At 45.8% G+C, this 26,212-nt stretch overlaps 2 protein-coding genes across 3 annotated transcripts in view; one reads left to right on the top strand and one right to left on the bottom strand.

Moving 5' to 3' along the window:
- Positions 1 to 8,456, top strand: part of neurl4 (neuralized E3 ubiquitin protein ligase 4) — a 19,172-nt gene extending 10,716 nt beyond the window's left edge. The window contains exons 20-30 of the mRNA XM_034290388.1: positions 1,881 to 1,979; positions 2,120 to 2,263; positions 2,946 to 3,116; positions 3,235 to 3,393; positions 3,499 to 3,678; positions 4,049 to 4,142; positions 4,356 to 4,463; positions 4,627 to 4,771; positions 5,032 to 5,144; positions 5,342 to 5,516; positions 5,848 to 8,456. Of these exons, the coding sequence (XP_034146279.1) occupies positions 1,881 to 1,979; positions 2,120 to 2,263; positions 2,946 to 3,116; positions 3,235 to 3,393; positions 3,499 to 3,678; positions 4,049 to 4,142; positions 4,356 to 4,463; positions 4,627 to 4,771; positions 5,032 to 5,144; positions 5,342 to 5,516; positions 5,848 to 6,052 (1,593 nt within the window). The 3' untranslated portion in view covers positions 6,053 to 8,456. The remainder of the gene's footprint in view (positions 1 to 1,880; positions 1,980 to 2,119; positions 2,264 to 2,945; positions 3,117 to 3,234; positions 3,394 to 3,498; positions 3,679 to 4,048; positions 4,143 to 4,355; positions 4,464 to 4,626; positions 4,772 to 5,031; positions 5,145 to 5,341; positions 5,517 to 5,847) is intronic.
- Positions 8,346 to 26,212, bottom strand: hdlbpb (high density lipoprotein binding protein b). Of its 2 annotated transcripts, none has more exons than XM_010905103.4 (28): positions 26,137 to 26,212; positions 23,751 to 23,830; positions 23,229 to 23,322; positions 22,892 to 23,046; positions 22,586 to 22,804; positions 21,270 to 21,476; positions 19,565 to 19,780; positions 19,078 to 19,284; positions 18,683 to 18,790; positions 18,089 to 18,193; positions 17,796 to 17,874; positions 17,568 to 17,707; positions 17,361 to 17,465; positions 17,158 to 17,271; positions 16,973 to 17,059; positions 16,721 to 16,852; positions 16,371 to 16,589; positions 16,038 to 16,259; positions 15,156 to 15,374; positions 14,807 to 14,951; positions 14,529 to 14,659; positions 12,663 to 12,767; positions 12,276 to 12,410; positions 12,052 to 12,195; positions 11,751 to 11,930; positions 11,039 to 11,155; positions 10,744 to 10,890; positions 8,346 to 10,646 (listed from the first exon to the last, which is right to left on the bottom strand). In XM_010905103.4, exons 3-28 carry the CDS (start codon positions 23,302 to 23,304, stop codon positions 10,554 to 10,556), a joined length of 3,807 nt encoding a protein of 1,268 aa, XP_010903405.3. In that variant the 5' UTR covers positions 23,305 to 23,322; positions 23,751 to 23,830; positions 26,137 to 26,212; the 3' UTR covers positions 8,346 to 10,553. The 2 variants fall into 2 exon arrangements, with proteins under 2 accessions (XP_010903405.3, XP_019899017.3); XM_020043458.3 differs by lacking the exon at positions 26,137 to 26,212 and adding an exon at positions 25,715 to 25,733.

Here is a 26,212-nt window from a genome sequence, read left to right as displayed (position 1 = left end):
ACTGGGGATGTGGCTGTGTTCAGAATTAACCAATCACATTCAAATTCATGTTAAATAGAAGTCATTACACACTTGCCATCATTTAAAGTGACTCTGATTAATCACTATGTTCAGCTGTTCTAGTAGGATTTTACTGACATTTTCTTAGTTGCATCTCAGAGCAAAAGCCATGGTCCGCAGAGAGCTTCCAAAGCATCAGAGGGGTCTCATTGTTGAAAGATATCAGCCAGGAGAAGGGTACAAAATAATTTCCAAAGCATTAGATATGCCATGGAACACAGTGAAGACAGTCATCATCAAGTGGAGAAAATATGACACTACAGAGACATTACCAAGAACTGGATGACCCTCCAAAATTGATGAAAAGACGAGAAGAAAACTGGTCAGGGAGGCTTCCAAGAGGCATACAGCAACATTAAAGGAACTGCAGGAATTTCTGTCAAGTGCTGGCTGTGTGCTACATATGACAATCTCCCGTATTCTTCATATGAATGGGGTAGGGTGGCAAGACGGAATCCTTTTCTTACAAAGAAAAACATCCAAGCCCGGCTGAAGTTTGCAAAAACAAACATTAAGTCTCCCAATTAAGTCTCCCAATTCCAAATACCAGGCAATTTTGGCACAAAACCTTCAGGCGTCCGTTAGAAAGCTGAAGATGAAGTTCACCTTTAAGCACCAACGACCCAAAGCACACATCACAATCCTCACAAGCATGGCTTCATCAGAAGAAGATTAACGTTTTGGAATGGCCCAGCCAGAGCCCAGACCTGAATCCAATTGAACATCTGTGGGGTGATCTGAAGAGGGTTGTGCACAGGAGATGTCCTCGCAATCTGACCGATTTGGAGCGCTTTTGCAAAGAAGAGTGGGCAAATATTGCCACGTCAAGATGTGCCATGCTAATAGACTCCTTCCTCAAAGATTTCAGTTTGTTTTTCACTTGAATTGTTCACATTATAGGTCACATTAAAAGTGGAAAAGGTTTTGACATTATTTATCTTTGTCTCATTATTTTACATCACAAGAAGCTGCCATTTTAACAGGGGTGTGTAGTCATTTTATTTTATTATAATTTTTTTTTTATATCCACTGTATGTCCAAAGCACACAATATAACATAAGACGCATAACCATCCACTTAGTTATTATTATTATTATTACTATTCAAATATCCAATATAACATCCGCCTAGTTAATAATGATAATAATAACTAGGTGGATGGTTATATTGGATATTTGAATAGTAATAATAATTATATTCTTCTTATTGAAATAAATAATATAACCATCCACCTAGATATTGTTATTATTACTATTCAAATATCCAATATAACAATCTACCTAGTTTATTTATTTATTATTATTACTATAATATCCAATGTAAACATCCATCTAGTTAATAATAATAATAATAATAATAATACTATTCAAATATCAAAACCATCTGTGTAGTTAATAATAATAAAATAATAATAATTATTATTATTACTATTATTAACTACATAGATGGTTATTTGATATTTGAATAGTATTAGTATTATTAATACTATTCAAATATAACCATCTGTGGTTATTATTACTAATAATATTATTATTCAAATAACAAAATGTAATTATTATTATTACTATTCAGATATCAAATATAACCATCCTTTTCGTGATTGTTATTAATATTAGTATTACTATTCACTATCATTGTCAGCAATAAACTCCTTTTTACTTTTTGACAGCAGTGGGTGTTCAGGTAGTTTTCACTAGTTCCCCAAGATGGTGGTCAGACCGAGGAACGAGACTAAGAAGATCGCCCAAGGAATAGAAGGATATGAATATAGAAGCACGTTTCCCTGGTGACGGGATGGATATGGGTTCTGTGTGTTCCAGGTGGGGAACCGGGTGGGCGTGAAGAGGTGCAGCGACGACACGATGCACGTTCTGATCGACGGCGAGGACATGGGCCCGGCAGCTACCGCCGTGGCCAAGGTAAAGCCACGCAAATGAAATTCGCCACGAATGGTTCTCATTCGCATATCTTGGTTTTGACAGGTATTCCCAAACAACCACACATGCCCTACCCCGTCAACCTCTTTGCCTCACCACCGACCTCTTTCCCCTCCCTGTAGAACGTCTACGCTGTGCTAGACCTGTATGGGCGCGTGACGGCAGTGTCCGTCGTTAGCTCTTCAGCGACGGAGGACACGGAGAGTGTCAAGGCCCCCTCGCTCTTATCCGACAGCTGCAGTGACGGAGAGGACGACAGCACACCGGTGAGGAGGGATGAGAGGGACGATGGATGACCACTATTACAGTCTTAGATAGGACGCTTAGGTCTGGACAATAAACACTTCGCCGAGTGAACGATACATTTGTGTTATGTATTAATGTGAATATTTTGAATACTTTTTCTTCTTCTACCTTTAAGGCTACTTCCCTCACGCACTGAGACACACCCTGTCTGGCTAAAACACACAGTATAGTCCCTCCCCATCACCGTTACCTTCACTAGAAGTTAGAATGCAGTTCTGTTAGGTCAAATACAACAAACAGATTACAAGCTAAAACAGTGCTGTGTTGAGTCATTCTACTTTTCTCATTTGGTTTGTCAGACCTGAGAATGGGTCCGGCCCACGCCGACAACCATGCTAGCACATTGGTTTAAACTCTTTGCTAGTTATTGGGCTATGCCTTTGCCCTGATTTCACTCATTTCTGCTCAGTAAACAGGGTTTGTGAATAAGCCAGTAGTTGGTCGATTGGTCAGTTGGTCAGTCTTGTAACTTCAGGGACTTCTAAGTAGCTGGATAGCCTACGGGATTCAGGTTGGCTCATTGTAGCTGTTAGTTATCAGCAATCTCCTTTATTTATACACTGTGGCTAACCATATCTTTTGTCTTTCTGCATGCCCCTATCGCTCCATCTCTAACTATCCACCCACCCACCCATCCATCAGGTTGAGTGTCGAGAGCCGGCCCTGGTGTCCAACACCGTTATGGCCTTCCTGGAGAACCATGGGAAAAACATACAGCTGTCCAATCAGAACCTGACGGCCGCCCGCGTCTCCAGCTACAACCAAGGCCTCCTGGTCACAGCACAACCCCTTCCCCCGCTACAGCTGTTCCAGGTACCTCCACCGTACCGCCACCCCGGTCTCTGACTGGGTTCCTTCCACGTATTGGGACATGTTCTTTCAAAGTGCGTTTGATTATGACTGACAATCCGACTGCCTCTTTCCACCGCAGTTCCAGATCGACCGCCTGAACCTGTCATGGACGTCGTCCTTATCCCTAGGGGTGATAGGCCACTCCCCCGACCGCCTCAACTTCCCCTCTGCGGCGTGCTGTCTGAAACGCTCAGCCTGGCTGCTGCAGAGAGACTCCGTCTTCCACAATTCACTGAAGGTACCGGACACACCTACCCATGCGTAGACACGCCCACATCCCCTTCATTTTAAGACTCCCGTTTGTTTGATTGGCCTTTTTTCACCTTTCTCTCTTCCACATCAGATCTGTGAGAACTACGGGCCGAACCTGGACACGTGTCCGGAGGGGACCATCCTGGGTCTGCTGGTGGATGGGAACAGCTGTCTCCACCTGTATGTGAACGGCATGGACCAGGGGGTGGCGGCCCAGGACATCCCCACCCCCTGCTACCCCCTCATAGACCTCTACGGACAGTGTGAACAGGTGCGTCCGTCGCCCCCAGTCCAAACCGTCAGGACTGGGAACCCTGATGCAGTTGACCCTTTAGTGCAACATAGTCCAGCGCCACTCTTGTTTTAATTTACTTTTAAAATGCAGATACTTTAAGATTATTTTTAGTGTGTTCTTAATGTTATTAAAAGGGTATTTTAGATGAGTAGCTGGAAATGGTAATCTGCCGTTCGGTAGTTGTAAAACCCTTAATCTCCACCTGGTCAAAATCCTAATCCCAATCTCATTAAGACTGTCCATCCCTGGGAGGTGGCTGAGTGGATAATGAGTCAACCAGCCTTCCCAGGAACTGAAAGCTCTGATGGGGGTTAAGTCTGTGACACTGATGTTTCTGTCGTGTCAGGTTACCATAGTTACCAACAACGTGCCAACCGTGGGAAGGGACAGGGGCGAGGCGGGCTGCCAAGGCGACATGGAGAAGGCCGACATGGTTGATGGTGAGAGGATGTTGTCATTTCAGACTTATTACAGTTGATGACGACATCTCTTCTTGTTGTCCAAGCAGTGGATAATGGACCAGATAAAGATGTGGTTAGAAAGTTGTTTTACAGTAACAAAATGTGACGTTGTCTTAACAGCGTAGTACACATACAATGTCATCCTTGGGTTTAACTCATGCTAACTTTTGACCTTTACCCTCGGATCTCCAGGAATTAAAGAGAGTGTGTGCTGGACGCCCCCTCCAGAGGTCAACCCAAACAAGACCTGTGAATACCAGGCCCTGTGCTCACGCTTCAAGGACCTGCTCACACTGCCTGGTGAGAGACACACACACACACTCTCCTCTCTGTCTCAGTATACTGGCCTCTGTCTGTAGATCACTGAAATCTCTTCATCTTGTTTCGTTATTCTTTCTTCCTTTCTCCTTCCCCATCTGTCCTTTCATCTCCTTTCCTCTCCGTCTCCTTCTCTCTCCGTCAGATGGTTACTTTAAGGAAGATGCCAAGTCAAACCTGTGTTACTGTGAGTCTTGTCATAAGCTGCGGGGTGACGAGGCCTACTACAAGAGGGGGGAGCCTCCCCGGGACTATGCCCTGCCCTTCGGCTGGTGCCGCTTCGCTCTGAGGTCAGAAGTTACAGACAGCCAATCAGTGGGCTACGCAAACTGTATCCAAGTAGCGATCACACTGTAGGCCAGTCACCGTACTGTTCTGTTCAATGGCCTCAGTTTATGAATCGATTCACATTTCATTGTCGACCTGTTCTGATGAAACACTAGGGGCAAAATGAGAGTTAAAAATAGCATGATGTAAAGATTTGAGTATGAGGTTCCTATGACACAAAACATTGGTAGAAGGTTTATCAGCCTGTTCTCCCTCCCTCCAGGATCAAGCCCCACTGCGAGGTGTCCAATGCCTTTAAGAAGTGGCACATAGCCTACCATGGCACAAACGTAGGAGCTCTCAGACGCACGCTGGACCACGCCCAACTGCTCTCTGGTACGACCGTGCCTCTTAGCATCCCATACTGTAGACCAAACAAAACTGCTGTGAATTGACCCACTTACGTGCATTATAGCCTCAAGTCGTTTAGTTTGTCCCGAAAAGCATTGCTGGACCTCCAGCTGTCAATCTGTAGATGAATGAATGGGGACGTATTGGAAATGAACTAAGCCGTTTCATTCCCGTCGTTTCAGGGATGTCGTCCATCTTCTCGGCGTCTCCGCTGAAGACGGACACTCCGAACGGTTACGGCGAGGCGGAGAACAGCAACAGCCTCCCGGACCGGGACGGAGACAAGGAGGTTCCCCGAGTCCAGCTCTCCCCCACCATGCGCTACTCCGGACTGGAAATGTTCGCCCCCAAAGTGCAGTATGTGTCACTCACCTAGGAACCCTGTTGTGTTTTGTCTCTTCCACTTTCCCCGTCCTTTTTTCTACCTCTTCCTCGACCTCTTTGTCGAGGAAGAATACACAGTGGGTATAATAGGTGACTGCCAGTGGGATTTTCTTTTTACTTGACAAATGTGGTACGGAGTTGACCTGGATTTTCAGGGGGTGATTTGTAGGCTGAATAACTGTCGTGTACTGTGAACACCATTTCGTTCTGACTCTTGGTTGTCCCCTCCGCTTTAGTTCTCACCTCTTTCGTTCTTGTATTTGTACGGTCCCCGCCGCCCTCACCCTTCTCGCTCTCCCTCCAGATTCCGGGACCCTCGTTCCCTCCGCTGTCACCAGGCCCAGGTGGGTTTCCAGGTGTGTGTGCGGCCGGGATCCTACAAGGTGGGGCCCCAGACCCTGGGGGTCAGCGAGCCCCTGGACCCCCGCTTCAGCAACGCTGAGATCGAGTGGCTGATCAAGGAGAAGGGCTGCACCGTCCTCTACGGTCTTCTCGTACGGGTGGAGTGATGGAGGGATGACCAGAGGAATGGATGGAGATGGAGGAGAGGGGAATAGGTCCTATTCCGCTGGTGCCTCTACAACCTCCACTCTGTCAACCCATTTCCAGACTTTGAGACACTTTGGAGTTTTGGGAAAATCCCTCCTGTTCCTGTGAGGATTGTTGACATTAACAAATGAGCGGTTCCCCCCCCCTTCGTTTTGGACAAAGTCCGTTTGTTGATTTGACTCTGTAAGGAGAGCGTGGATTCAAAGGAAAACAAGACGGACACTGCCTGCACTTTATGTTTGGGACACTTCGTAGGCGATTTTTAATCAACTTTTCATGCAAAATGCAACACTTCTTTGGTAACCACCGTGTTTCTGTTAGCACCGTCTCCCTCCCTCTCTTGTCCCGTCTCGTCTCTAGCTCTAGTTTTTATCACCCCTTTACCTCAGACCCATCACTCACTTTTGGTTTTGAAGCACAGGGGTGTTGGTTCTTCTCAGTTCTCCTGTGAAAAGGCAAAAAGTGCACAACCGGCGACGTTGCATTTCAAGACTTGGACCGTTTGTTGAACCACCTCGCAGCGGCGACCACCATCGACACCCACCATCGCCTGTAGCGCAGCACTGTCACTGAATTTCACTTTTTAAAACTAGACTTAACCACGGGTCAGAATTAGAAGAGCGATGGATCAAAGAATGACCCAAAAGTTAAAAAAATGAGAATAATGGAGGGGGGGGGTGTAACTAATCAGGATAATGTCCTGATAGCATCTGTAGAAGGTTTAGAGGAATTAACTTGGACTGGAGAAAAATGTTTACAGGTGTAACACTAACACTGTCTGTCTACATGTGTCCTGTCTCAGACTCTTCCTCTCCATCTCTCATCCATTCACCACTGTCTGTTCTCTTTGTCAGTGGGAAGCACTTCTCCAAGGGCACTGTCCTCCCAAGAACAGGCCACGTTGCAGCTAGAGTACAGATATGTACATGTTCTGGTTCCGAAAAAAAAAGAGTAGTCTACCCTTTGGTCTGTGTTTTGCCAGCGAAGCAGGCTGCATCCAGCGTCCTCTCCTCGGACCTGGTCTCCTTTTTCGACATCTGCACTAATCTGAAGACATAGTTAATTAACATAGAATGGAGGAACATTTCTGGGAATGTACTTTCACGTCACATTTCAATTTCTTCAGATCAGGGCAGGCGGAAGGAAGGAAAGTGGATTGACTGGAGGACGAACACCGGCGAGATGTTGAATGTTATTTTAACGGGTCAGTTTGGCCATTGAGCTTCTCCCTGATTCTCCCCCATCACTGCTACGTCCCGGTGTGGCGTGCCAAAGTCTCTGGGATTCTACTCGTTGTAGAGAGGGAGTACCAGGGATGTGTTCAGCGGGGAGAAAAACGTTTCCAAACAGGGATTGGTTCGACTGCAAACCTGTCCAACAAGAGCGCAGATTTCCGTTTTCCTTAGCAAAAATATCACGCTACGGTGTGCCTTACTGAACATTTTCCTGACGCATAAAAGGCCCCAGTTCGATTCGGTGTCAGCTAGTGACCAGTACGGGCCCAGACCTGAAGATGTCCCTCTGCTCATTCTGTCCTTTTCTGAAGCTAGTTAAGGAGGGAAACGTTGCGGAACGTAGCAGATGTCCATCTTTCAACGATGTGCCCTACCGCACGTGACCGTATCCACATGTCATTGTTTACATTCGAGTTTTGTTCAGGTCTTCCTCTTTGATCCATCCATTCTATCCTCGTTGACCAGGAAGGAATGTTTAGAGCCAATCACGTCTTAGGGGGGCGTGCCCATGCAAAGGCTCTTAAGTCTTTCTTTACAAAATTCAGGCCCTGGTGCTGGAGTTTACATTGCAAATGTGATTCATTAGGGTTTTAGTTTTCTGTAGTCTGCTCTTCCCCACTCAAATTACATTACTAAGATTATCGACACATGGGTTCATTCATTCCTGATCCAAATATTCACAATATTTGATTGTACGTGGATAGCTGTCCAAAGTGTATCATTGTTTAATCGTTCAGTTCATTCTGTTGCCAATCAGTTTTACTTACATATGCATCCTTAGCCCCGCCATCTTGCCAAGACATTGTTTTGACAAAGTAAAGGAAAATTGTGGTTTTAGTGAATTTAAGGTTCAGCAGACGTTCCTCCCACAAGACTGTGTACAACCTAATTTATTGCAAAAAGCACTGGGGTTTGGAAAAAAAGAACTTGCTTGCAACGTCCAATCAAAATGTGAAAAATATATGGGGTTGTTTAAAAGCCCAGTGCTGCTTTTTACGGTCATTTGTATTGTTTGTTCTTTTTTTTTCCTTCTGTATGTTGCGTTGTACAGGCTGTTACACAACATGAAATCATATCTTCCTGATTTGTAAAAAAAATATATATATACCGACAGACAGTATGCACAGTACTCTGGCCTGGCTTTGTGGTTTTTAAGACTGTCCTCTTATTTGATTATTCGCACCAGTCAAGAATGCAAAAAAATCTTTTGGTGACTTAACATTTTTATTCGGTATAGGAACAAAACCCAGCCACTGACATGTTATTGCAGCGTTGCATGTTGAGTCAACCGGAACTTTTAGTATTGAATTTTTTTGGACAAATCGAGTTAAGGCCAATGGTGTTCTCTCAACTCTCCCCAGAAAAAAGTTCAGCCCGCTCTGGCTCCGCTGATGTGTCGTAACACACACCCACCTGCATCAGTAAGGTGAATACACAGCCTCTGACCCATGACGAAGAGGGGGTCAGGTCAAAAAGATGAGTGTTCAAAGGACTAGTGCAAAAAAGTTTAAACAATTGTTATTTTGTGTAAAAACAGCCATATCTATGCTTCTAGTTGGATTGCATAGTCTGTTTAACCTTAAAGGACACAACTGTAGAAGCATTACAATGGTCATTCCCATTCTAGCCAATGTGGTCCGAGCAGCTTTCTACCCCCTCTATTAATTCTCATCTGGAAACAACAGGCACATGGAAGTGAAATCATATTAACCTCTCATACTACAGATGCTGGTTCTGAGTAGATAAAACAGGCAGGTTGGTCTAGTGTTGGACGGTGTGCTTTGTGGGGCCGATGTTGCACCTTTGGGCCAATGATTGTCCCCGAAGTGAAATCTCCACCCACAGGGGACACCACACAACGCAGATGAGAGCCAACCAATAAGCAGAAGTGAGTCCTTAACCACTGATAGTGTCAGACGAAGGTCTGTCCCTCTGCTGGTCGGGACTAGATCAGCTCCTGACTACAGTGGAGAAACGGTGGCCATAACGGTTCAGCGGAACGAAAGGAGGGGTCAGTGTGTAGTACGATAAATATGTATATAAAACAAGTTTACTCTACAAATCATAGAACTAAGTGCAGCAGTTGATTCAACAGGGATTCCTACAGAAAGAACACGTACCTTTCCTGTGAATGCACAGTGGTCGGCGCACAGCTCGAATGACAACGGAACCCACCTTACAGCGGGTCAGACGGGTCTGAGACCAGACAAGGTGACTGAACGTCATGGCTTGGGGGGGGGGGGGGGGGGGGGTTGACGGAGCTGGAAGGAAGTAATAGATCGGTCACGCTTCTGTACAATATACACCGTACATACACACAAATGAACAGGGGAAGTTTTTTTTTGCAGGTTTTTTTTTCTTCTTTTTTTTTTACACATCCACTGACACAACATTCCTCCTGCTCCACCCATCGTACACAGGGACTTCACCAAAAGCAATGAAGCAGGAAGCAGAGTGCTTGCTAAAAGCGTCAGGATCACAGACGTTTCAATAAATAAAACAGGTAATAAATAACATGGATACGTAACTCTTGGTACACAATCGGACGTCGCAGGTTTTAAGACTCGAAAGACAAAATCTCACCATGAGAAAACAAAGTTCTAAAAGTTCTTTTAGCAAAATAAATGACAGTAGGATCTACGCACATTCTTTTCTTTTAAGAGTAAAGACCTCCCAAAACACTTCTGCCTGCTATTTTCCCCCATCGCAAATATTGTGATATGTTGTCATTAGTGCTTGAAGGATCAGCTGGCAACAAACTAGTAAAAACCCCAGTAAAACATTGTGTACACATCAGTAAAAAAAAAAAATCCCATTTCATCCTAAAACCAGGGGTTACACTGTCATGAGTTACAACTCAATGTCATGAGTTGTTAACTCCCAACCAAGCTAAAATCCTTTGCTTCCCCCGTCTTGTATAAAGGGATGTTGGCTGGTGTTCTGTTCCACTTCATGCTGGGATAACTTAGTTCAGAAGAACTGTCTACGGCAGTCTCAGCTGTCGGTTTGGGCTTGATTAGATCAAGTATTTTCAAAAGGTGTCAACGACTTTTACAGGAGTGATGTGAAGGGGCAAGAGAAGAAGGAAAGGGTGGATGCTGACAGAAGAGGATGGAGGATGCTCTCTTCCCGCTTCCCGGGGTTGCTGGTTGAAGGTAATAGCTGCAACGGAGAAATGGGGAGCAGCTGGTCCAGTATTTGTTCTCCTGCCGTTTCCCCAGACGTCTCAGAACTTCTTGGGACCCCAGGCAGAGGTCTGTTTAGGGGCCGCGCCCGCCCCGAAGGTGGGGAAGTCCTCGGCGCTGCTCATGTCAGGTGCCTGAGAGACAGACAACGTCAGAACAACGGTGAGGAGGGTGAAGACATCGGGGGGGAACGGGCGATGACGGCGCTGTTAACAAACCCCGCGGACGGACCTTGTCGTTCCAGGGGGCGTCCCGCACCACGAAGCCCTTGGCCGCCAACCCGCCGTTGTCGTCCGGCCCTCCTCCATCACTCCCTCTGTAGCGGGACGGCGGTTTCATGTAGGCCGCCATGGTCTCGGTCTCCGTCACACTCAGCATCTACACAATGGGAGGTTGACGAGGAAGACCGCGGTCAGGTAGGCGGAGAGAGAAGCTCATTAAAGACTCTGCATCGTGGTATGGGCAGATGTACTCATACTGTGTCCAGATAATCATCCGTTCTTAGTTTCTCCCCACCGTCACTCACATATTCCTCCTCCAGGTTGAGCAGGTGTTCTATGGCGTTGTCAACACAGTCCGGTAGTCCAGTCACAGTCACTCTGCCTGGGTCTTCAGAACCCGGCTGGGGGAACCTTATGTCCACCTACACAGAACCGGAGAGGGAAGACTCAAACACGCCTTCATTCATATTAACCGCAAATTAGCCGTCGACGTGATAATAGTGAATAGCATTTAGCAGCGCTTACAGAGGCTCTCAAAAGTATTCAACCCCCATGGACATTTCCACATTTCATTGTGCTACAACATTGAATCAATAATGGATTCAATCAGGAGTTTTTCTGATCAACAGAGTCCACAATGTTAAATAAAAAAACAACCACAGCTCTGTCCAGTGTGACTTTTTTTTTTACTTAGAATTAATTTAGAAAACTATTTGCATATTTTATTTAATACTGAAATTATGGATTTGCTTTACAGTGTCAAAAACACTAAATCAATTGTTTTAATCCAAAACTGATTCAGACCACTTTGACTTGATGCCGTGACACTGAATACAGTCGAGAGCCACTATATCCTGCGCCAATAAACAGTCTTATACACATTATTAAAAGGCGGCCCTGAGAACCAAACCCATAATCCTGGCATTGCAAGCGCCACACCACCACCTGAGCCAACATTTCAAAAGTGCTGCGGTGTGTGAGCCCCTCTGATGTTGGTCCCAAGGAAACGCGCCGTACCTTGAACTCCTCCATGGCCTTGCGGACGGCCTTGCCGCGGGCCCCGATGATGCGTGCGTGCGTGCGGGGGTCTATGTGCACGTCCTGGTTGACCATCTCCTGCAGAGCTGACACCAGCTGCTCTATGGCTGACCGCGCCACCTCGGTGTTCCGCTCGTACCCAGAAATCACAATCACGTCCTGGGGAGGGAGAGAGGGCATTTGAGGGCAAGACGGCGGACGTACAGGGGATCGGTGAACAGGGAAAGGTATAAGGTAGCGGAGAATAATGCGGACAGAATAAAGCGCACACACTCCTGACCTGCTGCTCGTCCCCTTTATCAGGGAACTGGACGCTGACATCGTGGTCTTTACGGATCTGAGAGATGACCGCTCCCTTCTTGCCAATGATCTTAGGGTGAAATTTGGGATCCACAGAGATGGACACCTTGAAGCTTCGTAAGGCCTGGAGACAGACAGACTGGTCAGCGCTGTGTCGGTGTGTCCCACTGTGTGTTTGTTCCAATACACAGGGCGTGTTCCTACCCTGTCCTCCTGCTCTGCCTGTAGTTCTCGGACCCTCTCCAGGAGACCCAGCTTGGCCCTCTCTACACTGGCCATCTGCCCGGTCACCTTGATCACGTCCGACTGCTGATCGGGCGGAGGCACCCAGATATTCACCTACACACAAACACAAACAGGGAAAGGCACTTAGTTTAGCCCTTTTTATTGGTTTTCACATCCCTCAGATGGCAATCTGATTAAGTTAGTGCACTAAAATAGAAAACACATTTAATATTTAACTTTGTAGTTAGAGTAAAACAGAAGTGCTGTGATAGATCAGTGTGTATTGCTGCAGTAAAGACATCTGAATTCTACTGGCAAGGCAGCTGTTCTTCATGTCCACCAGAGGGCGATGAATCTCCATCATACCTCGTACTCCTCCATCATCTTCCTGATGCCGCTGCCCTTCTGACCGATGATGTAACGGTGCAGGTCGTAGGACACCTGGACGTCCTCTGTGACTGGTACCAGGGCCTGGAAAGAATGGGATTGAAAGAGGGATGGTAGGACATTTGGACAATAGGTTTTAGGACACAGCACAGAGTAAACATGTACAGTGCCCTACACTAACATTGGCAGTCTTGGTAAACATGAGAAAACAGGCTTTGAGGGGGCAAACAATTATTTGTTGTTTATCCTCTTGATCTTCCATTCAAAATATTCACCAAAAATGAAACATTTAAGTGAAATGATTGAAAAATAATAATAATCTAAAATGAATAAAATATTTTTATCCAAAACACCATAATGAAATTTAGTGTAAATTGTAAAGAAATACAGAATGCAATGATGTAAATATAATTTAAACCCTATATTCTGTATTTTATATATATATATATATATATATATATATATATATATATATATATATATATATATATATATATATATATATATATATATATATATAATATATATAGTGTCTACATCAAATGATGAAACTGAGACATTTTATTGTTTCTTGAAAAAGATATGCCCAATTTGATGCCAGAAACACTTTCCAAAAAAGATGGGACAGGGGCAACAAAAGAGTGGAAAAGTTGTGTAATGCAAAAAAACCTGGTGGAACATCTCACAACTTATTAGGTTATTTGGCAAGAGGTCAGTAACATGATTGGGTATAAAGACCTCCCAGAGAGGATGAGTCTTTCAGAAGTGAAGATGGGGAGGGGTTCACCACTCTGTGAAAGATTGTGCAGGCAAATGGTGCAACAATTTAAGAATAACATTTCTCAACATAAAATTGCAAAGAGTTTTGGGGAACGCATCTACGATACATAATATCATTAAAGGATTCAGAGAATCTGGAGAAATCTCTGTATGCAAGGGACAAGAACGGAAACCAATACTGGATGGCCGTGATCTTCGGGCCCTCAGGCGGCACTGCATTAAAAACAGACACGATTCTGGAATGGACATCACTGCATGGGCTCAGGAACACTTCCTAAAACCATTGTCTGTGAACACAGTAGATCACTGCATCCAAAAATAAAAACTATACCATGCAAAAAATTTAATATAAACAGCACCCAGAAACGCTGGGCCAGAGAAACCATATAAAAAGAAGACCCACCTTCTCTGGGCCCAAGCTCATTTAAGATGGACTGAGGCAAAGTGCTAAACTGTCCTGTGGTCTGATGAATCAAAATTTAAAATTCTTCTTGGGAATCATGGATGCAGCAGCCTCCAGAATTAGGAGAGGGATCATCTGGCTTCTTATCAGTGCACAGTTCATAAGCCAGCATCCGTAATGGTATGGGGGTGCATTTGTGTACATGGCATGGGTGACTTGCACACCGATGAATGCACCATTAATGCTGAACAATATATACAGGTTTTGGAGCAACATATACTGCCATCCAGACATCTCTTTCAGGGAAGGCCTTGCTTATTTCAGCAAGATAATGCAAAATCACATTCAGCACATATCACAACCGCATGGCTAGTAAAAGAGTGCTAAACTGGCCTGCCTGCAGAAACTGACCTATCATTGAAAACATTTATCACATTATGAAAAGAAAGCTACATCCAAGGAGACCCCGAACTGTTGAGCAGCTTGAATCCTATACCAAGCAAGAATGGGAAAACATTTCACTTACAAAAACGGGAAAACAGGGTTTGGAAACAGGGTTGTATATTGACCCCACGCACAGCGAGGAGCAGCTCATATTTACCAAGGGTGCCAATATCAGAGGAAGGCACTGTAAGAAGGCGAGAAAAACAACAGGTTCATACCAGCAGGGCTGTTTTTGCAAGCTCACACTTCTCCGTCCGTCCGGAGATGGTGATGATGTCACACCTGCGGGGGACAGTCTCTCCCTCCAGGCTGGCATTGCCATTCTCCTGAGGAGGGGGCGCCTCCTGACCTGCCGCCGGATGATGGCAACGAGAACAAATTTCGAGTGTATGAAACGTGGATTTTAGCGATGTTTAACAACAGAAGCTGTTTGACCAAACACAGCAAATGGTAGACCTTGTACCTGACTGAAGTAAATGCTGCAAAACAGACCCACCTGCTGTGACACTCTCATCCCTGTCTGGGAATTTGACCTGGACGTCATGGTCTCGGGTGATCTGTTGGATCCTGCATCCTTTAGGCCCCATTACAGCCCTGTGGTACTGCTGGGGTACCTCCACCTCCACACTCACCTGGGCCTCCTGATGACACAGCAGAGGGTTAATCGAACAGCACTGGTGAGGTCAACGTAAACCCATTGCTTACGGTCCCGCGCTGTCAGACATGCAGTCGGTTTGAAATGGTTACTCTGGCAACCGAGAGACGTGAACTGGCAAGTCAAATGAAAACACGCCAACAGAACCAAAAAAAAAGGAAACACCCACTCACACCAATCTAGAACCCACCAAATCCTCGATGATCTCCTGAATGCGCCGTTTGGCCGCTTCAACACAGTCCTTGGCCCCCTTCAGGGTGATGCGGTCGCTGTGAGCGCCGGTGCGGGGGAAGCTGACCGCCACGCCGCCGTATTCTTCCGCCAGCTCCCTAAGCACCTGGCCCCTCCTGCAGACAAAGTGGCGGTGGTGCCGCGTCTCTACCACCATGCAGTCCTCCACCACGTCATTCTGAGGAGGGGGAGGAAGAGGTAGTGACCAGGTGGCGGGCCTGCCTTAGTGAGACACCTCCCCTCTCTTGGAACCGTTTCAGGCGGACTTGCCCCTCTGTTTCAAACCTCTCTTGGAACTGTTTCAGGCAGACTAACCCCTCTGTTTCAAACCTCTATTGGAACTGTTTCAGGCAGACTTACCCCTCTGTTTCAAACCTCTCTTGGAACTGTTTCAGGCAGACTAACCCTTCTGTTTCAAACCTCTATTGGAACTGTTTCAGGCAGACTTACCCCTCTGTTTCAAACCTCAATTGGAACTGTTTCAGGTAGACAAACCTCTCCGTTTCAAACCTCTATTGGAACTGTTTCAGGTAGACAAACCTCTCCGTTTCAAACCTCTATTGGAACTGTTTCAGGTAGACTAACCACTCTGTTTCAAACCTCTATTGGAACTGTTTCAGGCAGACTAAGCCCCGTTTCAAACCTCTATTGGAACTGTTTCAGGCAGACAAAGCCCTCTGTTTCAAACCTCTCTTGGAACCGTTCAGGTAGGCTAAGCCCTCTGTTTCAAACCCCTCGCGGAACAGATTCAGGCAGACTAACCCCTCGGCTTCAAAGCATTTGTTTCCGTTTCCACCTCTAGTCAGAAGGTATAATATAGGTCATGTATCCAGAGCCGTACCAGGTTCTTGAGGAGGGTCTCCAGTTCTTTTTGGGCCAATCTAACTGCCTCCTCTTTGCCTACAATGGTGATGAGTTCTTTCTCTGTCTCGTCTGGAGATGGGAAGATGATGCGAGCGCCCGTACAGTCTCGCACGCGGCGGATGTTGACACCGCCCCGGCCAATCAGGAATTTGTGGTACTCTGGCTTGGCGTGTAGCTCGGCTGTGAAGTTGTTTACTTCCTGGAAACAGGGCAGAAAAAGGTGAGAGAGATAAAGGATATAAGACAGTGGACACTATTCAACCAGACCTTCTAACTGGCTCTCCAGGGAAGACAAGTGTCTCCGTCTTACCTTCTCCTCAGCCAGAAGTAATAGTTGTCTCTTGGCCCTTTCAACCTCCCCGGCGGGTCCTCGTATGGTGACCTTGTCTGACCCTGAGCCCTCAGAGGGGAAGTGGATGTGCACCCCGGCGCAGTCCTCCATGATGGCCCGCACCAGGCAGCCCTTAGAGCCGATCACAGAGTTGTGGAGCTTAGCCGGGATGGTGACCTCAGCCTCCCTGTTGTTGGCCTGGGAGGAAGGAAGGAGAGAAAGAAGGAAGAAGGAAGGAGAGAATAAATGGTTGAATCATTCAGACACAGAGAGGGAAGTAAAACAAAAGCACAGTATTAGACAAGGGAAAACAGAGGGTGAGTGTTTACCAGTTCTCTCTGGACGGCAAGGATCCTGTCTCTGGCAGCTTCACAGTTGTTCTTCCGGCCAGTGATCACTATCGTCTCGCTGTTGCTGTTCTCTGCAGGCAGGTCGATCTTAGTGCAGGTTTCCTCACGGATCTGTTGGGCGCACACATACTTCATAAGAACGGCATACTTGGAAACAAACTCTGTGGATAATTTAAAGACGGGCCACCAAATTCATCCAAGTCTTCAAATCCACCCAAATTTGCGCCACACCTTTTTGATGTTGGCGCCTCCTTTTCCGATGATGTTTTTGTGGAACTGTTTGAAGATGGTGATGGAGAGGGAAAATGTGTTTTCTACCTGAGAGACAGTGGGGAAACGGAAAACGGTGAATTGAGTAACCAGGAAGTTGTCTGTTGTAAACCAAGAGTAAACATGACTCATCAGTGAGTTCTTACCAGGTCCTGGATGAGTTTGGCCAGAAACGTGGAACATTTCTCCACCTCGTTCTTGGGTCCTCTCAGCTGCACCATGTCACTCTTCTGAGCTGGGTCAGGGAAATTAATCACGACCTAAAACGGCCCAAAATGTGTCTGATTATTCTAAAATCATAAAGAAAAACAGACAGAAGCACTGCAAAAGAACAGAAGCACTTTGTTACCTCCGGAAACTTGTCTCGGACCTCTTTGATCTTCTCCCCCTTCTGGCCGATGATGCTACGGTGGAACCTCTGCTCCACGCTCAGTTCTTTGGTGCACTCATTCTCCTGCAGAGGGTTAGGGACATGTCATCACCAAACATGGTGACCAGGCCTCTGCACCAAATGAACAGGAGAGGTTGTCACAGCCCTACTACGCCCCATCCTCACCATCCTATGGGCCACCTCCATCAGCTCTTTGCGAGCGAGCTGCACCCCCTTCGGGTCACCCTCGATGCGTACCAGACCACTTCTATCCGGTTCCTGGGGGATCCACACGGACACCTTGTACTGCTCCTTGATACGGTTAACTGGCAAATACGGCATGGGGATTTACATGAATGTATTTTAGAAAGAGTGTGTGTGTGCACGTGCGCGCGTGCATGCGTGTGCACTCACTATTGGCTCCATTCTTGCCTATGAGGTGTCGATGGAAGCGTTGGTCTATGTTGACCTCTGTGTAGTCCATCCTCACCAGCTTAAAAACAGGGAGACAGGTTTAGGAGTAACTACGGCTGACTTGGGGATTTAACGGACTGCATATTACTGCGTTTGTATAGGCTGGTGCATAGTGGGAGAATCAGAGAGATCAGTGAACATGTAGCTCCATGGTGGTGACTAGGTCTTGTCACGCAGCTCCACGGTGGCGACTAGGTCTTGTCACGCAGCTCCATGGTGGGGTCTAAACTCACCAGGTCTCTGATGATGCCTTGTATCTGGACCTGGGCCTGCTCCACCTCCTCCGTGGGGCCCTCCAGGGAGATCTGTTCCTCGCCATCAGTAAACTCAATGTGAACCTAAATACACAGGGGTCAAAGGTCAGCAGTCAAGCCACATAAAGGAGTCCTCTGACTCCGGCCTTCTCATTAAGTCAGCTGAGGCCCCTAGGTGCGCCTGGATGAAGCTAGAACCTTTGACTTATTTCTTTCAGCTGCTAGCGGACCAATGGGCCTCAATTAGGCCCCTAAGTAGCTTCAAATCCTGGGAAGCAGAAGGTACTATATCAGGCTTCTAAACCCATTATTACCACACAATCTAGGCTTAGGGGACACCCTAGCTCAACCTAACAGCTACTGATTCAAGCATTTTTCAAGTTGTTGTTTGTGGTAATAACCCCTTTTATCTATAAAGGCAGGAATCTGGTCACAACCAATGATTTCCCACAGTCCTTTATTTCCTCTCTCCACATCTTGCCCTGCTCTCCCCTTTTCTGTCTAATCATTCATGTCCCTCTCTCCCTCTATGCCCCCGCTCTCTCCCCCTTCATTACTCCCTCTAGCCCTCACTCTGGGTAGCTGCTGTGTGATTCGTCCAATGTTCTGTCCCTTCTTGCCGATGATGAAGCGATGGAGCCAGGCCGGGGCGGTCACCTCCACTACCTTCACACTCTTGGCCTGCCGGCAGACAGACAGACATACCATTAGGAGCAGATACTACGTCAAGTGCTGAAGGCCACATGGCCCCCACAGTCACACAAACTCTGGAAAACAGGTTAGGGGCATGGAGCAGCAAGACCAGACCAAATCTAAGCATGTCATAATTCAGATATCACGCACAAACACATTAAGCACACATTTAACAACACACGCAATGTCTCTCCATCCCTCTCTCAAACAAGAAGAAAGAGTAGACATAATTGACTCATTGAGTTCATTAAGATCAGTCACTCTCCTCCAATCACCTTGGCGTAGACCTGGGTGAGGGCGGGGCCTAGCTTGTCCGGCTCACCCCTAAGGATGATGGTCTCGGAGGCAGAGTCCAGCGGGGGCATCTCCACGGAAACGCCGGTGCTCTCCATGATCTCATGCAGGCTGTTTCCTTTAGGCCCCACAATGTACTTATGCTGCGACTTCTTCACTTCCACTGAGATGGTGGTGGTCTTTCTCTTCTGGAGGAGCGGATGGAGGACAGGTGTGCCGAGGTGAGAGGATGGGTTACAGAGGAGAAAAAGAGTGAGTCAAAGAGAGAGGAAAAAAAAGAGCAAAAGGGTGTTTTCCTGTTCTACTAGAATCACACGTTCCCCAACCATCAGCTCAGCCTCTATGTAAATCACCAACACAACGACACAGCTTCATTAATTTCTCCCGTTTACTTCCTCCATCCCAGACAGTTCTGTCCTCGTACCTTAACGGTTTGGGTCAGTTTGGGTCGCCCAAAACCCCCCACACCTTGTCGTTGTAGATGGCCTGTATGCGGCTGGCGGCTAGGGCGACCGCCTCCTTCTCTCCCGTGATGACGATCTCGTCCTTGTGGAGGCCGGGCGGCGGGATGCTAATGCGGGCGCCCGTCTCCCGGTTCAGCTCCTGGACCAGGCGGTTGTGGGCCCCGGCGATGAACGGGTGGTACGCCTTCTCTAGCGACAGACGCTCCACCGCCCGCTTGTCCTGGAGGAGGAGATGGAAAAAGCAGTCTGAATATGAAAAGAGGGAAGCCTCTTGGTTGGTAAGTTTATAAGCGGAGGGAGTCACTCCTCAAGTCCGTCCTGGTGGAGGATTCCATGGTGCAAAGAGCCTTGGCCTGGCCGTGAATGACAGACAGGCATTCCCAACAAACATCAAGGCGGTGACTGACGTGGTTTCACACTCTACAACATTTGTGACCTTACAACGCAAGGTCAGAGAATTCAAACTCACATCACACAGGAAGCGGAACAGGTACTTATCATCTTATGTCTTGATTTCTGCAACTCTCTGCTGGTGAGGCTCCCTGCTTCTAGCATCAAATCCCAGCAACATCGCCTTAACCGCTGTCTGGGAACACAGCACGTCGCTGCATCCACAAAATGCAAGTTAAAGACAAAACCAGACATGAACTAGATCCAGAAATGCTGCCGCATTCTCCTGGGCCCGAGCTTATTTAAGACAGACTGAGGCGAAGTGGAAAACTGTTCCGTGGTCTGACAAATCAAAATGTCTAATACATTTTGGGAATCATGAATGCAGCGTCCTCTGGACTAAAGAGGAGAGGGACCATCCGGATTGTTATCAGTGTACAGTTCATAAGCCAGCCTCCGTGATGGTATGGGGGTGCATTAGTGCACATGGCATGGGTGACTTGCACATCTGTGAAGGCACCACTAATGCTAAACAACATATACAGGTTATGGAGCAACATATGCTGCCATCCAGACAACTTCTTTTTCAGGGAAGGCCTTGCTTATTTCAGCAAGACAATGCCAAACCACATTCTGCACATTTCACAACAGCATGGCTCCATAGTAAAAGGGTCTGCCTGGTCTGCCTGCAGTCCAGATCTGTCACCCACTGAAAACATTTGGTGCATTATGAAATGACAAATGCAACAAAGGAGAACTGTTGACCAGCTGAAATCCTATATTAAGCTAGAATGAGAAAACATTTCACTTTTACAACTACAGCAATTAGTCACCTCAGTTTCAAAATGCTTACAGAGTGTTGTTAAAAGAAGAGGTGATGCAACACAGTGGTAAACATGCCCATGTCTCAACTTCAAAAAGGGTTTTTGTTTCCAAAAACAATAACATTTCTCAGTTTCAACATTTGAAATGTTGTCTCTGTAATATTTTCCATTAAATACAGGGATGAGCAATTTACAATCATTAGATTCTATATTACATATTTTTTTGGCAGCATCCCAACTTTTTTGAAAACGTGTTTGAACACTGATGCGTTGATTGTACACAACACGCTTGCAGCCTCATTATCTCCATTGTTCCTCTAATCACTGACATCAATGCAATCAAAACTCTGCAGACATGTAAATATTCAGGGTAAATGATCTGAAAGATAAGAGTAATTAGAGGGTTCTAAGAGAAGGACTGCCAGTTCAATCCCTAAAATGTGACCATCATTACTATAACCACATTATCCTTCCCCTTTGACCCTGACCTCTGACCTGTTCAGCGGAGATGAGCAGTATCTCATGGCGGGCCTTCTCGATGCCCTCCTTGGTGCCTGTGATCCTGATGTTGAGGTTGGGGTCATCGGGTCGGGGGATGGCGATCTTAGTGGCTGTCTTCAGCTCCAGCTCTTGGAGTTTCTCGCCGTTCTTACCGATCACAAACCGGTGGTGCTCTTTGGGGATGGCCACTGTGGCTGACGCCTGGGAACAGGAGAGGGGAGGAGGTATGGCGAGAGGGTGGGACAAAAGAAGGGGAGAGATAAACACTAATGTACAGTATATCACAATGCCTAATCATAGATACAATCAGGGTTGGGTAGGTTACTTTTTAAATGTAATCCGTTAGTTAAAAGTTACCTGTCCACATTTCTAATCAGTAACAACTTTTTGATTACTCAAACTCAGAAACATAATCGGATTACTTTGAATTCCTTTTAGATTTCTTTGATATTAAAAGGCATTAGAAGACAAATAGGAATAGCCTATAACCAATTGAACATCTTTTGCAGGATCAATCAATGTTAGAGTGTACATAGCTGCCCAAAAACGGAATTTGCATTTTACTCTATGGGAAAGGGTTTCTAAACAATTGCTTTCTACTTCAATATGATTGGGCTACATCTCTACATTACACACTAAAGCTCTGTCAGATATTCAGCCATTACAATTAATCCAATTACCCTGATTCCAGAATCTGACTTTTTATCTGAACATAAACCAAAATCTAAGGATGTGTTAGCCTATTCTGTTATGTGTTTTGTTCATATTTTCTATGGCTTCAAAACATTGTTGAAAAATAAAAGGACATTTCTCAAAAAGGGTATTGACATATTGTAAATAAAAATCAAGATTTCCTGAGTTTTTCACACGTAGGCTACACTATATCTGCAGTAGTCTGATGTTTTGCTCTCTAAATATATAAGGCCATATAGTTAATCTAGTCTGCAAAAAAGAACAGACAAGAACAACAGCGCTGCTAGCATTATATCCTGCTGCTAGAAGAACTGTAATGAAGCCTTGAATGGACATCACTATGTAACAGATTACTTGTAATCCTTTACTCCCCAACTCTGGATACAATCTATATAGAACCCGACACAGAAACCCAACATTGAGAGCCTTCTTTGTCATTTACACATGAAGATAAGAGATTGGGTTTAAAAAAAAAAAAAGACACTGGGTTTAAAAAGAAAAGAGATTGGGTAAAAAATAAAAAATAAAAGAGAGATTTGGGTTTCAAAAAAAAGGAAAGAGATTGGGTTAAAAAATAAGAGAGATTGGGTTTAAAAAAAAGAACGATTCTTCAGCACCTGTGTCTGCAGCCGAGCCACGATCTCTTTGCGGGCCTTCATGACAGAGTCCAGTTTTCCAGTGACCATGATGGACAGGCCTTGGTCCTTGGCCAGGGACAACTCAATGTGCGCCCCCGTCCGCTGCATGATGTCCAGGCACACCTTGGCCTCTTCGCCCCCGTCCCCAAACTGGCTGTTGTCCTTGTAGCGCCGCTCCTCCAGTGGTACGTTAAACACCTGGGAAAAGAAAAAGAGGAGCGATGACAACATGGCGCTAGGGCAAAATAGACTCAGTATGTGTGTCTGTGTGTGTGTGTGTGCTACCTGGGTAATGACAGAGGCTCGGATGGGTCTGATTTTGGTGCTCCATGCCCGGCCCAGCTCCCCAGACTTGTCCCCCAAATTTCCCCTATTCTCAGGGAGGGGGGGGAATGCCTCTAGGTAAGTAGGGATGTAGGCCTCATCTTCCGGCACACCGCCTGGACGGACAGATGGAGATAGCAAGACAGGAAAGAGGGAAGTAGAGAGACTAATACAACCTTCAAACGGTCACACAAAACACAATCCAAAACACACAGAATTAGCTACAGCCAACATTTGGCTGCGTTCAGAAATACCAGCCCGATAACAAAATGGAGGAAATAAGTGTGGAGGAGAATACCTGTTATCTCCTGATCTCGGAGACCACTGCGATGTTCAGCAAAGCTCTCCGGGGTCAACACAGCCACAGAGCTCATGGTTCAAGAGTTGTTCCACTGAAAGAGAGGGCGGAGAGCACGGTTTACGTTATTCAACCCAGAACCTCACGCTTTCTCGCATCCCTGACGGCCATCTAGACGAGTGACTGGGGCAGGCGGCTCGGCCAATGGTGACTCTGTCTGCGAATGCTGCACTCTGTATAGCGCAGGCCTGGCCCCACTGCTCCCTGCTCAGCAGGTCCTCGCTGGGATATTCTTCCCAGAAGGGAGATGGACTCCCTGCAGGGTGGCGCTTTAGCACCTGAGATTCAGCGCCAATTAAAACAATGCACGCTGTGAAGGAAAATGCACTGACTGAAACGCATCCACAGGCTAACCTCGGATTATGACAAAGCGCGGGTTAAGCTAAAGCCAATAATGGTAGACGTCAATAGTTTCACGCGGCAGTAATACGTTAGCACTTCTCCAGGCGGAGCCATGCTCACCTGCAAGAGGTCAGTTACCAGAGGGTCCGTCCTGTTGGTGGCTACCGAAAGCGCTTCAGTGTGGGTCTGCGGATTTGGTCCTGGAGGCAGAGGCCAACAGAGAAGACACGGCATCAGTGCAGTACGAAGGCACATTTTATCTTTCCCCTCACAAGAGCAGCAAGCATACTTGTTCCAAACACACCGTTTATCTTTCTCCTTTCCATTCCCCGTCCCCCTTATTTTTCTACCTCTCCTTCCCGTCTCTATTTTTATCTCTCTTTCACACACACAAAACCAAACTCCCTAACCCCCAGTCCGTCAGTATGCTGGAGTGCAGGGTTGGCCCCAGGCCCCTGCTATGGTAGTATTTGTCCAGGGACTGGGGGGGGGGGGGCAGCAGTAAATATGGTACTACAGATAGGCTCCCTCCAACCGTCTGAGCAACACCCTGATCTGGAGACACAGTAGATGGGTGCTCTAGAGACCTAATGGCCTAATTGGCTCTTCTGCCTGGGAGATGAAAGGCACAGTATCTCCACTGGGAAGAGACTCACACAGACACATGTACACACGCCTGCCCATCCACACACCCACTCACTTGCACAGCCTCTGAACTTCTACAATCTGAACAGAACTGTTGACAGGAAACACAATAAACACAGTACTGGGGTGGTGATAAACCCATCCCAAGCACATGTGCACATTTGTAACGTGCACACACTGTCCGGCTAACTTCTAGCACTACCAAATATGCACTTAAAGTTTTTATCAATCTTTGTTTCAATCTGAAATCACAAGGTAACCACGCCCCTTCTAATAATTATTTTTAGATGTCATCTGATAGTACATGACGCATATTTATCTGTGTGAAAAATAACGCCACCTTCGCTGGCAATTAAGATATTTTGGCTTGCATCTTCATACATAGCCGATTAACGTAAACTCGCTCAGGAAAATCTTTCGTCTACATGAAATGGCGTTACTTCAGCGCACGCTAATCGTTGTTGTCTAAATCATCCAACAAACAAATGATAGCTAAGCAATGCATTAAAATAATGAACAGAAGAGCTTTAATGCTTTCCAATTTAAAATTATGTTGAACATTTGGGTGATACGATACTGTGCCGCCCTCTACTGACTTTTTGACACTGACCTTACTGATTCAAGTCCAAACTTGGCATTTCATTGATTCAAAGAAGGCTCTCAATGTTCTGAAGTCTTTAGGGCTTCACACTGATGTACAATTTCAAATCCCGTTATTTACGGTCCATACGATATTATTACTTATGCAAAAGTGTAGCTACGTAGATGATAATTATTACCCCAACGTTTGAGCAGTCAGTGTGAGGATCAATCGTCAACTGCATTGCAGAAAACCTGTTAGCTAAGCAGATATTGTTCTAATGCAGAATATTAATACATAAAAACCAAGTATGCCATTTTCTAAATCACGTAGAAATATTTCTGATGATTTATGCCTGCTTTACATTGAATGGTGCACTAACTGATCGCGTCTCTGTGTATATACATATGTATAACGGGGCATCAGCATTGACTATAGTCTTTCGTACAAAAACACTATTAGAAATTAAATATTTAAATAGGATTCATCTACAGTGAATGCCTATTATTAAATTGCAAAAATATTTTTACATTATTCTGATGAAGGCGATATCCACGAATGAAGCTGCCATATGAAAGCCACAGAAGCAGGTTTTGGGTTTATATCGACAGGTATAGATACTGTACATATTGGCGGACGTAGGTCTAGTTTTTCTGTATGTGCAAAACACCATCAATTGGAGTAATTGGTTGCTAGCGGTAGTGCGACATCCTTATGACTTAACTCATCGATACATTTGTTTTTCATGATTTCATTGTGCATGATTGTTTATTGTGTACGATTATGAGTTTTATGTTTTAGAAAAAATATATAGGGATAGTATAGTACAGTAGTTAGTCATATGTACTTTATTTGTCACCTGTAAAAGATACCTTGGTCTCAGTTTGTCTTTTAAAATAAATTATAATAAAATCAACGTCGCCCAACCTCAGCCGCACAGCATTTGGCTACCTGTGACACATAAAGAGTCGGGGGAATGAACAGTACAATACTGCAAAGGAACATAATCTAACGGTAGCTAGTTATCTAACTAAGCAGAAAATGTCTGGCTTACTGTCTGTCAATCGTTTTACAAGCTAGCTGGCTATGATGCATATTAATTAGCTAGCTAGCTTAACAGGATAACGGTATTTTGCATCGTTACAGTACCGCGTTAGCTAGCTGTTGTTAAATTTTTTGCTAACGCATTAGCTTCGTTATTGGGTTCACGTTTTCCGCAATACTTAATGTCCCAGTATATCGATACTTAAATGAAAGATGTTAACGCGTTAGTAATCGTACCTTGTAAGACGAAATGTAAATGCTCTTCAATACAATTTGACAGGTGTAAACACACAACGTCAGACGCTTCCTCACG

This window comes from Esox lucius, chromosome 24 (assembly GCF_011004845.1).
Source record: "Esox lucius isolate fEsoLuc1 chromosome 24, fEsoLuc1.pri, whole genome shotgun sequence".
NCBI lineage: Eukaryota > Metazoa > Chordata > Actinopteri > Esociformes > Esocidae > Esox > Esox lucius.
Note: the sequence above shows the minus strand (reverse complement) of the source record. Positions and strands in the feature narration are given on the sequence as shown.